The sequence below is a fragment of the Sphaeroforma arctica genome (genome assembly GCF_001186125.1).
Source record: "Sphaeroforma arctica JP610 unplaced genomic scaffold supercont1.28, whole genome shotgun sequence".
NCBI lineage: Eukaryota > Ichthyosporea > Ichthyophonida > Sphaeroforma > Sphaeroforma arctica.
In genome coordinates, this window is record NW_014040530.1 from 185,147 (window position 1) to 198,707 (window position 13,561).

A 13,561-nucleotide genomic window follows, 5' to 3' on the forward strand; every position below is an offset into this window, starting at 1 on the left:
ATATATATATATATATATATATATATATCTATATACTATATATATATATATCTATTGTGTCGATAGATTGCAAGACACCTCACTTACTAGTCGAATACACGCCCACCGCTTCATACAATGGTGGCGTTGATTCACACATTAGAAGACGACGATGAGTTCTTGGCCTTGCACGGGGAGGAGAGTAGCGATTCTGAATCGGAAACAAAGAGCAAGAAGAAACAAGCAAAGAATAAAAAGGTAGCAAAAGGCGAAGAGGCATGGAACGACGACTTTGCATTCCGTCCGGAGGACAATGCTTTTGCCGTCACAAGTCAGAGCTTAGGAGAGAAACGTATGATGAACTACATGCAAACGAAACGATCAACCATAGCTGCTGAGGTATGCTGCAACTAAAGATCTGTATCAGTTGCTACATTTATATCATATATGTCAGAATAACGTTTTGAAAGCCAATTTTCTCGTATGTGCTCATGATTCAGTATTTAAACAGTGTTTAGATATATATATATATTTGAAATTAACTATATTTATGACCGTAATATACGTATATTTATACACGTATATATATATATATATATATATATATATATATATATAGAATGTATAGATATGGGATTGGTTTGTGTGTACGATTTGTGTGTGTCTGTGCAAGTTATATATATATATATACATATATATATATATATATAAATATACATATACATATATATATATATATATATATATATAAATAATTCGCTTATATATATGCATATATGTTTGTGGGTGGGCGGGTTAGTGGGTGCGTATATATATATGTAGATTTAGATATAGATAAAGATATAAACATATTTTGTACATATATTTATATATATATATATCACATTTATGCATCTATTTATTTGTATATTGAATATTTAAATGTACACCTATGCATGACTACAGATATATGTATATGTATCCATATATGTGTGAATGGGGGTCTGTGCGTATGCGTGTGGGTCTGATACATGTGCTTGTTTGTGTGTGTGTTTGTCTATTTGTATGTATTTGTATGTTCATATATATTTGTATATTTACCAATACATTTACTATATATATATATGTGTGTGTGTGTGTGTGTGTGTGTCTTCCTCTGTATACACATCGCCTTTTAACGTATCACTATGATTTTATGCGAATTGGTACCCATGTAGAGATGGAGAGGTCTACTTCTTTTGATAGTCATGAAGATTGTGTATATTGATACGAGCCGCTTGCGTTCTATAAACATTTCATAACGGATGCGTGTATCTTATGTCATATGATACATAAGCTATTAAAGTATCTAAATTTGTATAGTGTGTATACATCTTGCGTCTATAATGTTTCGTTGGCGAGTCTTCCAAATATTGATATGCATGTCAATATACTCTGTCATAGATAAAATAATGTGTCACTTGCCAATTGATTCTATTGTTTTTCGAACAATTCTATCAAAAATAGGGTGGTTCCGATTATGACAATCCCTCTGATGCGGATAGCGACAGTGACGAAATTTCCGATGAAGAGGAGGATGTTGTGGAGGGTCAGGGCACCACAAAAGAGGTCAAGAGTACAAAGAAAGTCCAGAGCAAGAAACCTGCGGTGACTCAAGAAGTGAGTGAGGCTAAGCCTGAGCATCACTTCAGTGATTCTGAGGAGGAGGAAAGTGAAAGTGATAGCGACGACGATACCAATGGAACGAAGGATCATGAGTCTGTGCAATCTGGTTCCAGCCAGCAGAAGAAGTCTAAGAAGGACAGTTTCTTCTCCAAAGCACCAGAGTTGGCCAGTGTTATTGATTTTCAAGATATGAATTTGTCCAGACATCTTCTGCGCGCCGTGACCTCTATCGGATATGTCACACCCACTCCAATTCAATCGAAAGTCATCCCTTTGGCGCTTATGGCAAAGGATATCTGTGCCTGTGCGAGTACTGGTTCGGGTATGTTTACACCCAAAGGCGCTATTGGTTTTATATCGTTTTCATGGTATCTGTCGATGCGGTATCTGATCATTGCGTAAACGCATGTTCGTATCTACTGTGTTTCTTTTTATAACAAAAGTGCACCTAACATGTACTTGTGCTCTTTTGAAGTGTTTGTACTTTTGGGCCAGCACCTTTACCAATCATCGGATGCGTATAGAGTAGCGTCACCCATGCAAATGCAAGTACAGTACTATATCCTGCAATTATATATCTCTGCTTCAGATTTACTGATCTCGAACCATACATTCGACTCAATCTTTGCAGGTAAAACGGCCGCCTTCATGCTTCCTGTGCTCGAGCGTCTGATGTATCGCCCCCGCAACAACCCCGCCACACGCGTGTTAGTGCTGGAGCCCACCCGTGAATTAGCGGCGCAGTGTCGTGATGTTGCCGTAAAGCTAGCACAGTTCACGGACGTTACCTTCAGTTTGATTGTTGGAGGTGTGGCTGATAAGAGTCAGAAAGTGGAGCTGCGCAACAGACCGGATGTGATCATTGCCACCCCAGGGCGATTGATTGACCACGTGCACAACACTCAGAGTTTCGATCTGCAGAGTATCGAAGTGTTGATCATGGACGAGGCTGATCGGTGAGTTTGGCTTGTTTTGCCGTTGCTAAAACTTGTGATAGCTACTTGTCTTTGTGTTTAGATACTTCAGGGTCATATCTGACCGTATGCCAGTCTACTTTCACGCATCTATTTTTTTTTGCAAATAGAAAATAGCTGTTTCTGTACATTTGTACTGGTTGCATGCTCTCAAAATTGATGTGATGATATTTCTAGATATACTCATGCCTGTTTCCTCATTTTTTTTTAGACAATGGCCATTTACACATTTAATTGTAAACCGGTGTGCATTGACCTATGATGCCTAATCGTTAGAATAAGTATTAAATGTTCACAATTGGTTATTTCCAGTCTTCTCGAGCTTGGTTTCCGTGACGAAGTTGATGAGATTGTGCGCAAATGCCCTAAGGGCCGACAAACCATGTTGATTTCCGCCACCATGACCGACGAAGTTGACCAGTTGGCTAACTTGTCGCTACACCAGCCTATCCGCCTCTTTATCGACAAGAATACAGGTGAGATCTATCTGAATTGTGGCTCGTAGTGTTCTCTTCCGCTTTTTCTTTCAATTGCAGAATACTCGCCGAGATGCGACTACATTATTAAAGCTACCAACCATAGGATCCTGGGGTATTTCATGTTCGTTCAGATTCGTATTTTTGCCGTACAAACGTCACGTCTCGTGGCTCAGTCATCTTCAACGCTTAATCAACGTTTGCTTCCTTCCCATCGTATCTTTACCCCAGACACGGCTGATAACCTTATACAAGAGTTCATCCGTGTGCGTAAGGCTAAGGAGGGAGATCGAGACGCTATCTTACTAGCACTGTGTAAGCGCTCGTTCAAGACCAAGACCATCATCTTTTTCCGGTCGAAGGCCGCTGCTCACCGCATGAAGGTTATATTCGATCTTGTTGGTATTTCAGGTGCCGAACTACACGGTATGTCTTGGTTAAAGAACACGTTCAGCCATACCTTGTGGCTTGCGAGTCAACTGCTCGTTTGACAAAATAGTGTGTGCGCTTGACCGCGTCGCATCGATGTAGAGCACCAATGAGGCCATGTGCGTGTTGATAGCATTCCGGCCCGTCACGTTCATTATGCATAGTTCCGTGCATATTCATCCAATTGCTACTTCATGTGCCTGATTACTATCTAATCTACCCCATGGGGCCCGGCATTATGCTCGTAAATGAATGCACAAAGTTCTGGTGCTGTCTGCAATGCTATCCTTCTCAATCCTTGTCATTTGCCACATACAGGTAATCTCACTCAGCTCCAACGATTGGAGTCTCTAGACAAATTTAAGCATGGTGAAGTGGACTTTTTGCTTGCTACGGACCTTGCGGGACGAGGTCTAGATATCGTGGTATGTCGCTTGATGTCGAAACGATAATACATTATTTGTCTGCATTCTATATTTGTAGAGTCAGTTTCAGTTTTCACGTCTGCGGGAGCGTGCATTGGGTACAGGCTCACACTTTTAACAAGGCTGCTTCTCTACCCTCCCTTTTACCCTACCAAACACCATCGCCATATAATGTTCACCTGTAGCGCGTAGTGAAGAATATTCAGACAGCTCTTATATACGGTATCACTTACACTTTGCAATGCATATCGCTGGTTTCCACAGGGAGTGGATGTCGTCATCAACTTCACAATGCCTCACAACTTGACACAATACATCCATCGTGTGGGGCGTACGGCCCGTGCTGGGCGCAAGGGTCGCGCCGTGACACTCGTCGGTGAGGGCGAGCGTGCGCTGCTCAAGGAGGTTGTAAACAGCGCCAAAGTGGGTGTACTCAGTCGGGTGGTGCCGGCCACTGTGGTGGACAAGTACCGTGCGCGTGTGCAGAAGATGTCTGAGAGCATTAAGGAGGTGATGTTGCGTGAGAAGGAGGAACGAATGATGGATGTGGCCGAGCGCGACGCGAACAAGGCGCAGAATCTGATCAAGCACGAGACCGAAATCTTCTCACGGCCTGCACGCCAGTGGTTCCAGACCATGGCTGGCAAACAGGCGAGTAAGGAACAGGGTAAGAAGGCGTACGAGGGACGTGAGAGTGAGGACGATGACGAACCTGAGGCGGAGAGTGCTGCACACCACACGAGGACAGATAGTGTAAAGGTGCCGTTGGGTGATATGAGTGATCTGAAGGATATTGAGAAACGCACAGGGGCTAATCGGGCACAGAAGCGCAAGATGGCAGCGAGTATGGACGAGGATGGCATGCATGTAGGGCTCATGGGCAAGGCGGTGCGAGACGCGAAGAAACAGAAGCGAACACCCAGGCTGACGATGTATGAAGAGGAGGTGGCGACGAAGAACAAGAGGCAACAGGGCAAGAATGCAAAGACTTGGAGGACTGTTGGGTTTGAAAATGACCTCACGGACACGAGTAAGAAGAATGTACAGGCTCTCAGGAGCTCTGGGTCCGCGATCAGTGATCACGGCGCGAGAAAACTGTCGAAACGGGATGCGGATACGAAGAAGGCGTCGGACAAGAGTGAAAAGCAACGCAGACTTAAGGAGTTGCGCTCGACTAAGGGTAATAAGCAATTCAAGTCGAAGAAGAAACACAAGAGACGATAGATTGTACGCAAAAGGTGCAGAGATGAGCGTAGGATAACCGGTGTATATAGCAGCGCTGCTGCAAAATGAAGCAATAAAATCGTATATGTGAAACAATGGTGCAACTGCTAAATAAAATAGATCGTCTCATGTAAGGTGTCCCCGGATCACACTCGAGGCGTAAACTGTATTTTCCCAATACTTTTGGGTTATAACATGCTCATGCGCCCCTAAGCGATTCCAGCGGGTAATACTACCCCAGGTAGTTTGACACAATGCTGCATAGATTGCAGAAGCGTTGATCTGGATAAATTCGCGATTATATTCCATGTATAGTGATCCTTGAGCCACTGCTGATAAAGTTCCGAATTAGTGTTTGCGATACTGCATTCACTTCACGCGTGTGAACAATTCATACTTCTTATTTTTACTCACTCTAACAGGCGGAACAGACGTTTAAAAATTGAATTGAAAAGGTAGATTTTAATTCAAAACTACCGTATCAGTAATGTCCCTAATGCATTTCAACTGCGATGAACTGGTTTACTTTTCAATTTTATATTAATTAATTATTTCCACCAAACTAATTGAGATAGGCAGACCCTATTTTTTTCAGATGAGGATAATACAATTGAAAAATAGTACTAAATATTCATATCGCCCAGATATGAAGTGCTATATTGTTATCGAGCACAGAAAGCTCTGTGACTTTGCGTAACTGGAACCAACGAAAGCCGAAACACTGGTCGTGGCCCCAGCTGCGGCAAACCATCTTCAGACCCACTCCTTTACTCGTCAGATACATTTACCTTGGCTACACCCTCAGTGACATTTTGGACGTCCTAGAAGCGTATGAAAAATGAAGTAGAATTTCCTTTAAATACTATGTAGAAAGTCACACGAGTACATTGATCCCAAATTCTCTGCGCATAATCAGGTTTCGATGGGCAGAACAGAATGTTTCCAAAACGAAAGTCAAGCCTCAAGCCCATAGCAAGCGCACAAGCATACAAACACGCGCCATCTGAAAAAAATATACTCATGCGAATTGGCCCAACCTACTTGCTCCCAAAATCCCAATAGCTCCGTTTCAGACTCGCATACCTTGTCAGCATCCTTCGGGGCGTCCTTCGATCGCTTATCAGCCAACCTCCTTTCGATCTCAGCCTCCTTAGCAGCCGTATCAATAGGTTTGGCAGCACCGAATGGGTTGCTCTTTGCACTACCACCAGAAGCGGCAGCAGGCGCACTCGACTCCACTGGCTTGGTGCGGGGGGCTATCTTTAGTTTGGGTCGTTCAGATGGTCTGCAAACGAGGAGCAACAATGAGATATAGGTACGAACTGGCAACCGCAATCTCGTATATGAAGCCTCGTGAAATATCCAGCATACAATGTCTACTGCAACCAATGTCTACTGCAACCAATGTTTGGCTGAACCAAATTTGAAACAGTACACACAAACCGAATCGGGCCAACTTCGCAGATATAAGAAATGAATTCAGATGCACGCACACGCACACGCACACTAATTTACTGGAAATAGTCCATGCCAGCGAGGTGTGTGACAACCACTCTGAAATTTTATACAGCAAACTACATGCCTTGCACCCACACCACGTATCAATATATTCACCCACAAATACCGAAGGAGAAGAGATCTATTACAACCCCACAACCTACCCATCGTCCCTGCTCGATCCGTACGAGTCGCCGCCGCTGCCTCTCCAGCCACCACCACCACCACTACCATATTTGTCACCACCGCCACCACCATATCGGTCACTGCCACCGCCGCCGTATCTGTCACCACCACCACGACTTTCGTAACGGTCGCCACCATATCTGTAGACGGGTAAAGAATTGTTGAGGTGAGGAATAGAAACATGAATGATTGAGCTACGTTACATTCATGCAAATCCGTGAAAAAAAATATACGAGATTGATTTTAGATGTCAGGATGACAGAAGACAAAAGAGCTGCAAAAAATCGTTCCAATCGAATGTGAGAGCGCCTGTGAACACCTTTTCATAACTTCTGCATGCGAACATGGTAAGTGTGCTCGACATTAATGTAAACCAGCAGTAATACACAGTATAAACACATGCTCGCCGTGATTGGGAAGATCCACGTACCTATCACCACCACTCCTGTCGTTGTAGCTGCGACCGCCACCGCCTCCACTGTATCTGTCACCTCCGCCACCACCTAAGAAAAATTTAAAGATCGCGAGAGATTAGAAAGTATAAACGTCTGACTGATGGTAATACTTGATAAATAAGTATAACCAAATGCGGCTATTTCAAAGACCAATATGTTCCATGGTAAACTTTAGTACGAGAGCTTCGAATAGTTGACACAATACGACAAAACTCACTACTAATGATCGCATATGGTACCAACTAGAAGCGAAAACGAAGACTTGGGCGTTGTCCAAATCAATAATTCGATGATATATCAGCATGTATTTATAGCCATACCTCCGTCATTCCGCCTCCAGGGGCTATCTGTCGCACGATCATTCTCAGGCTCGCGCTGTTCGAAACCACCACCACCGCCGCCGCCGCCAGTGCGCCAAGCCTTGTTGGTACGCTCGTCAGCCTGTGCAGTGTCTGCAGGTGAAGATGGCTCTTGTTTGAGCTATCATTGCTATGTATGGGTATGCTGTACAATGTCTGGTGATGGCGTGAAGTGCTAGTGTCTATGTAAAAGTGGGTTGAACGCGATGTTCTGGTGATTTAATACAGCACCTGAATGCACATATCTGCTCTCTGAAGTTGAGAGTCAATTTCGAGAAATACAACATACAGCTTACGAGGCAAGCCTGGCAAACTCAACACAACATGGTGAAATGCCCTTCACGGTTAATTCATTTACCTCTGTCTGAGACTGCGGCGACATCGATACGCACACCACGTCCCATGAGCTGCTGACCAGTCATTGCCAAAGCAGCCACCAACTCATCACGAGTGGAGAACTCAACGTAGCCGAACCCACGGAACTGCATGGTCTCGCGATCGTTCACGGCATGGAAACGAAGAACCTATTGAAAATAAATAACATAGAATATAGGTATTCGTCAATGTCAGTGCTTCTTGGAATGCATGCGTATGGCTTGAACTACTCGAGTTAAAGTAAGTGTCTCAGCTACAACGTATAGGCTGATATTTAGTCCAATTTATCCGACAGGAACTTGCTACGACAATATGCAAACTACGAAGCTATAATCCAAAATGCGTCTGATCGCACCAGTTCACTTGAATAGAGGCTAGCAGCTTGATTGGAAAAGATGTGTGAGAGCAAAGTGCCGTAGAAAGCTAAGACCTGAAATTCACAAAAACTCTCCAACTTTGTAAAGCGAACAAGTGCAGAGGATTTTTGCGCCGATCTTATCCCCGAAGATTTCCATAAAGTCGAAATATACAAGCACACAATACAATACAATACGCTGAAATGAGCACTAGATATAAAGGCACGCTACTCCAATCTAATGAAGCAAACAGAAGAACATTGCCATAGATTTGAATTTGGATGGACACACAGTAAACTGTCATAAGAACATATTATAAATGCAAGCTATCGACATATTACAAAGGTTTACACGTATTTGAAGACATACAGTCATTCCTGAGAAGAACTCGATGATCTCTTGCTCAGTGCAGTCACGGTCTAAATTACCAATGAAAATCTTGAACGGGGCCTTGTCAGGAATAGGAGCTGGCTGAAAGACCAAATAATAAACGATCGAGCAGGTATTAGGTTAGAGATAATAGACTTTCGGGTTTAGTGAATAGTCTAAATGGATTGAATCCTAACATGAAACTATACGAATCACAGCTGTCCTGTCATGATTTGGAATAACATCACCTACAACTTTTAAGGGCATTCAGCTAATTATACACGCGTCGCATTTCCTTTGGACCTGCACACTATAGAACCGACCGTAATTTGACCGTAATTTGTAGAAAACAGTAACTGAAAGTGGTGTTACTACTCAAGACATTTCGCACCGTGGTTAGAGTGCAACACTGGTAATAGAACTAACAATAACATACCTCACGAGGAGCTCGGTCATCACGGTCACCATAGCCGCCGGCACCGTAACCACCTGCAATGGAAACGTAAAATATTATCTATTATCTATTTGATCATCGAGCAACCAAGGACCCTTACGGGACCTTTAGCGACGACAAAAACAATGGAATTGTAGATTGGTGTCTTTGTATATTGATCTTAATCACGTACGAAAGATCATTGACGATAACAATGTACAGTACCCTGAGCTAGATTTCAACAGTATCATGTGTGTGCGACACCATATAACGGGCAACCCTGCAACTGAATTGGATGCTATGCACACCGCAGTCGCAAATGTCCCAAAGTAGTGATACTCAGATTTGTGCCGTAAAAATAGTTCGTGTATATTACTTCGCCCAAAATTACAGAATGGCAGAATGACGAAATACGCCCAAACTACAACTCTTTGATCGTGTGGCCGAAAGGCTTCAATACCATTCCGTTCCGTTCCGCCGAGCTATATATCAAACAAGAGTAGTCTCATCTGCTACTAGCAATATTCGTGCAGTATCTGGCTTCGTAGTGATTGAACACTGCATATCTCGTTAACAAGTGCTAAATATAATCTAAACGAAATCACAGCAATACACGAATCCGCGTGTGAATCACTTTAGGTATGTTGAATAGGTACGACATTACATACCTTGTCGGCCGAAGCCTCCCGAACCGTCACCGTCCTCATCGAAGCGAGCTGCAGCTATTTACACAAACAAGAAAATACACACTTTTCAGTTCGTATGTTCAACGTGGTTAAAATCTATGCAAAACAAAGTGTCGGTGACTGACTAGTTCAGATGCAGCTGATGCAAAGGTAGCTTTCTTGGAGTGAACACATTGTAAAGTCACAGGTGTCGAGTCCCACAAGACAACGAATAAGAATCCAAAACTTTCTACCATCGTTTTCAAATCCCTTATAACCCAGAGGTTTAAATATATCTGGAGAGTTTTCGGATCATTCACGAGACGTATCAGGTGAATACAGAACTGACGGTGCTCGTGTCGAGACCAGCTATAAAGGGCAACAGCAATAGAATACTTTGTACATGACGTTAAACTCAGAAGAAGAAGAAAACAGGAACAGAATGAAGTTGACGATCTGGGCGATAACCCCTTGTCAACTATGAATCATGGTACCTAGGATGTAATAATTCAAAGAAGCACTTAAGAAGCGTAGATAAGCCAAACAGGACGTCCTGGTAAAGATTGGTCTCGCGAGCCTATTCGTGGCACATACATGTTTATATCAACAGTACGAATCAAAGACCTGATAAATCTTACACGGCTAGACAAGTACACTGCCATTATATTTTGAAATAGACCAGCGAGCGCTCATGTTAACGCAGCGTGGAAGAACCACCAATATAGACACGACAAACCATGCACACTCCAAGTTAGATGGAACACATACGTGCTGAAGGCAGAGCAACATCCTTTGGGCCAGGTGCGGGCTTGGCATCTCCTAAGAAGTCGTTCAGTGACAAGGTCACTTTTCCCTGCTTTTTCTTTCCCATGATTGCAGTGATATGTTTGATTGCTCTACTATGGCGCTCCTATATGTTGTATATATATAAATATATTTTTGTATATATATATATTGTATGATATGATGACATTCTCGAACACACGAACGTTCACTTTGACGTGTCAGAATCGATATAGGATGAAACACCTGCAGTCCTGCTGCACGCGGCGCAATCAGATTTTTCTCAAACAACTAGTATTTCTATAAAACTATATTCCTAGGATGAGTACCGAACAGCCACCGACTAACAATTTTATTTTATTTTTTGCGAAAACTTGCATGAAGTCCGTGAAGTATATTTAAATATTTATGTAACTACATATGTACATACTCTCAGACGCCTTGGCTACATACAATTATATGTCGAATAAGTCCAGTTGGAACATCCAAATGAGCACAATCTGAGACCCTCAATCTCGCTTGACATGCTTGTGAGTAAATTTGCAAAAACAAAAAAAAGATCAACCCGCAAAGTATATAATACTGATTAGTTTCCAAGAGTACGTATGTATTTCGAATTTAATATTTATCGCTCGTAGAGATCGGGATCGTCCTCGCCAAAGTCCACTTCTTCGTCGCACATTATATCTGAAGCTACATTTTTGTCCATCTGTTTGTATAGCAAGTTGCAAAAGATGATCAACTTTTAGGCAACTAATTTGAAAACTTGTTTGTGAAGTAATATTCATCGCTTCGCGTACGGATTGATAATTTATCGACAACCATTTCCATGCCACGTTACTGGTCATTGCGTATAATCAATTTTGAAAAAAAAATCGCGGCTACACATCAAATCGTTACGGATGTACTCTCTTGTTTATTGCAAGGCGGCGCCAGCTATTATGTAATAAAAATTGTAATATTTATCATTGGCTATTTGTATTAACATAAAAGTACATACATGTTCTTCTCTAGCTGTAGATCAGCTGTCACGATACGATGAAATATAGACGTACATACTATAGTATTTGTGAATAGCTTTAGAATTAAGAATCACGAAATATGTCATAGAACAAGTCTAGCTTTTGAATTAGGCTGGCTCTAGCACACGACCAACGGATGCTCAAATATTTCACTTGATGGAAATTAAATATACCTATTCCTGCTTCAGAGGATTTCGAGCTACAATGAACTGGAAAACAGAGAAACCAACATGATGAATACAACTGCAAATTTGGTAAAAACGATAATCAATTTTTACGTGTTGTTAGAAAAATGCGGCCGTCTACATAAACCAGCGCGAATTCAGCTCCGATTTCGGGACCCAAAACGGAACACCTACCGGCTACAAGCACTTATATACACTAACAACACACAACCCCAGTCCATCCACCCATACCGATTTCCTCTTAGCTGTCAGTCTGACCTTCTTCGCCGACGGCGCTGATGTAGGCTCCACCGGCTCGGCTTTCCTGCGCTGTCTGCTCTGTGCAGAGGGTCCCGTAGACCTAGGTTTCCTCTTAACTTTTCCCCGAGAATTACTACTGACTTGGTCGCCAGATCTCCTTGTGGCTGCACGTTTCTGTATCAATCTCTCACCCCTCCGCCGATTCTCGCATTCATTAACGGTTTTGATATGCGCTTCTTCCGCGGCGCGGTCGTCGGCGAGTTTGTCTTTCAGTCGTTTAATCAAGAATCTGAGGTGGATGTGTCGGTGTGGCGTCAGATCGTGACAGTCACCGATTGCGTACTATGCACTGACACGCCAATAGGAAAGTACCATCCTGTCTAATAACAGTTGAGACAGAACAGATGATAGCACAAATTCTAGGAGTCGCACTAATTTGCGATAAATAGCTATGCGAGCATTCAAAACGCCCTACTTCGGTTCGAATCAGCTAAAGCAGCCCTTCAAGGCGCAGATGGGTGCAGATTACTTCTGCTTTGCTATAAACACGAACATAGGTGATGAGAATATCAGCCACAAGCGTTTTGTGAATACGTCGGTACAAATATTAAGACGATACTAGCCCTACTATCAGTAACTTCCCGAAGGGCATCAGAAATGACGCACTTTGCTTCCTGATTGGTATTTTGTACATAGAAAGCAAATACCCGACAAAAGTATCTACACGTTAATATGTACTTTACGACAACGTCGGAGCTCGCACAATAATCAGACTCGCTTCACATACTTCCTTTCAGCGACAAGCGTAGCTATCGTCTTTTGAGAACAATCCAGTTGAAACTGGGCCGAAGCATTACTCTGCAGCGTTGGATTGGATAAAAGATGTGATGTTTTAGTATTAAGGCATTGAAGAGTTAATGCACATCATTGCAATTTAAAATACAATACGCTGGCGTTAGGCAGCTCGCAGGTGAAGTTTATTTTCGGCTATGGTACAGTGAAGCCTTCGATATCGAAATCTACGATTCGTCAGTCGAATAAGGATTACCAATTAAGTGATAGCAACTCGGACCGAATCAGGAAGTCATTATCTCGCTCGACATTGGATATGTCGTCGATGAATTACACTGTACATGACTTGTAGGCACAATATGTTTCTAAAGCATACAATCATGTGAGAATGGATAATCAAAACGTGTACATATACGAGAACATATAGTGGGCTTTAAACTAAATCGTAAAAACTATATGTTTAGTATTCTTGAGACTACACTCAGCGTTTAATTTCTACTGAGAATCACAGAAACGATACCACTATACATCAAAAGATATGAACAGTTACAAACGCACATGTACATGATAACAATATATATATATGAGACTACGCTCCACGTTTAATTTCTACTGAGAATCACGGAAACGATACCACTATACATGAAAAGCTATGAACAATTACAAACGCACATATACATAATCAAAAACAAA

General features: G+C 42.4%; 3 protein-coding genes across 3 annotated transcripts; 1 reads left to right on the top strand and 2 right to left on the bottom strand.

Annotated features, from left to right (window-relative positions):
- The first annotated feature begins 75 nt into the window (after positions 1–75).
- Positions 76–5,296, top strand: SARC_00820 (hypothetical protein). The gene is made up of 7 exons (XM_014305503.1): positions 76–378; positions 1,465–1,945; positions 2,255–2,579; positions 2,910–3,073; positions 3,305–3,499; positions 3,821–3,927; positions 4,192–5,296. The coding sequence occupies exons 1-7, from the start codon at positions 118–120 to the stop codon at positions 5,149–5,151; spliced, it is 2,493 nt and encodes an 830-aa protein (XP_014160978.1). The 5' UTR covers positions 76–117; the 3' UTR covers positions 5,152–5,296.
- Positions 5,297–5,633: 337 nt separating this feature from the next.
- On the bottom strand, positions 5,634–10,799 carry SARC_00821 (hypothetical protein). Its single transcript, XM_014305504.1, has 10 exons — positions 10,615–10,799; positions 9,850–9,903; positions 9,185–9,237; positions 8,749–8,850; positions 8,007–8,172; positions 7,610–7,741; positions 7,265–7,337; positions 6,813–6,974; positions 6,235–6,436; positions 5,634–5,972 (listed from the first exon to the last, which is right to left on the bottom strand). Exons 1-10 carry the CDS (start codon positions 10,715–10,717, stop codon positions 5,919–5,921), a joined length of 1,101 nt encoding a protein of 366 aa, XP_014160979.1. The 5' UTR covers positions 10,718–10,799; the 3' UTR covers positions 5,634–5,918.
- Positions 10,800–11,220: 421 nt separating this feature from the next.
- On the bottom strand, positions 11,221–13,250 carry SARC_00822 (hypothetical protein; the record flags this gene model as incomplete). Its single annotated transcript, XM_014305505.1, has 4 exons — positions 11,221–11,338; positions 12,068–12,365; positions 12,864–12,934; positions 13,245–13,250. The coding sequence occupies 4 exons, from the start codon at positions 13,248–13,250 to the stop codon at positions 11,255–11,257; spliced, it is 459 nt and encodes a 152-aa protein (XP_014160980.1). The 3' UTR covers positions 11,221–11,254.
- Positions 13,251–13,561: the final 311 nt, after the last annotated feature.